Source organism: Gavialis gangeticus, unplaced genomic scaffold (genome assembly GCF_001723915.1).
Source record: "Gavialis gangeticus isolate Ggan-Ray unplaced genomic scaffold, GavGan_comp1, whole genome shotgun sequence".
Lineage (NCBI taxonomy): Eukaryota > Metazoa > Chordata > Crocodylia > Gavialidae > Gavialis > Gavialis gangeticus.
The window spans coordinates 30,144,323-30,145,925 of NW_017729001.1; the positions used below are offsets into that span (position 1 = coordinate 30,144,323).

The 1,603-nt window shown below is 50.8% G+C and overlaps 1 protein-coding gene across 1 annotated transcript in view; it reads right to left on the reverse strand.

Moving 5' to 3' along the window:
- The window catches only part of RPH3A (rabphilin 3A), a 105,652-nt gene that overhangs the window by 54,600 nt on the left and 49,449 nt on the right, over positions 1–1,603 (reverse strand). The window contains exon 4 of the mRNA XM_019507214.1: positions 407–536. Within this exon, the coding sequence (XP_019362759.1) occupies positions 407–536 (130 nt within the window). The remainder of the gene's footprint in view (positions 1–406; positions 537–1,603) is intronic.

Genomic DNA, 1,603 nt, shown 5'->3' on the forward strand with positions numbered 1-1,603 from the left:
AGTGGGACTGAAGAGAGACATCGCTTTTGATTTAACTAGGGGTTCAATAATTGCACCAAACCCATCATGTTCCAAGCGGCTTTTTGAGCTCTAGTGAATCCTCACAAAGCTTTGTGGAGGTGGGTGCATTTTATTAGCCTCCCAATGCAGACAGGAACCCTGAGGCCCTAAAGACAAGGCTGAGATTTTCCAAGCTGGCAAGGGGTGTTAGATGCACTTCCTCTGCCAAAACTAGCGGGAGGTTGTGTCTAAATCCCCTAACTGCCTTTAAGAGTCTCCACCTCAAGAGTTAGCTCAAGGCAATACAGGTCAATAGAGCCTAAGTGAGTTGGTCCCATGGGGCGACCAAAGGCTGCCCCATCAGTATAACCCAACATCCCCCGATTCTGCCCAGAACGTGTCTTACCTTCTTGCAGTCTTCGCACACCACGCAAGCAGACCCTAGGAGACCCAGCTGTTCCCCACACAGGATGCAGCGACTCACCCCATCCCCCGCCACGCTCCTGCGCATGTCTTCCAAGCGGTTCATAAGGCGCCTGCACATAGATCAACACGACACAGGGTCACAAGAGCAGTGTCACGGCACGTCAGCTCTTGGGACAGCGGCGTGAGCCAGCCCAGCTCCCTGGGACAGAGCACAGGTAGACACTGCTGCCCTCAAGTGAAGCTATTCTGTGTCTTTGGGGATGCCATATCAGTGAGGAACACAACAAACCCCCTTTCCTTTGCTCAGGGGCCAGGCACACAGGCCCTTCTCCTTGATCGGGTCCTCCCCAGAGGCCGTACCTCCATCCAACAAGGAATCTGTTAGGAGGGTGAAGCAATAGACACAAGTGAAAGAAGACACACCAGGAGACAGGGAAATGGATGGGGTAAACCCAGAATACGGATGCATTCACAGCTTCTGCAAGGATGATCCTTGTGAGGGTGATGAAGGTTTCTTCTCCGTTTCACCAGCCCTGAAATACCAGGACAGCAGGGGTTTTACAGAAACAGCCTTGGACATAACATGCTTATATCTGCAAGCATCCTTATGCCCCAAGACCTTTGCCTGGCAAACGCTTGACTGAGCACTTGCATCCAACCTTACCCAAAAGGCGGTGGCACGGGGCATGAATAGCACTGACAAGTGCTCCTGCTGGCATAGGACAACCCCCCTGACACTCGGGGCTGTGGAAAAGGGAATCTAACAGAAAAACACGATTAGTTTTTGCACAACATGATGGGAAGTGTCAAATGTGGCGAGAACGGCAGCGTAACCTGGTGAGGCTCCATTGGCCTCCATGGAGCGAGACCAAATCTGGTCCACAGTTTATAGAAAACCATCCAACAGATAATCACTCCAAAAGATAATTACTTCTTTACTTTCTAATTAACACCTGAAGAAAATGTGTCACCTCTCACTATCTTTTCATCTGACTGTCTGGAGAAAAATACAGCTGTGGCATTGTGAACATCTGGAGAGCACACGGGTGTTTGTGGCCCATTCATCCAATAACGCCGCTCAGAGTGATTAGCCCAGCTAGGCAGCATCAATACTCCTGTTCCTAACAGCCCCACCCCACTGCACTCCTGGAGTAGGGTTGAACTAGCTTGTGCAAAC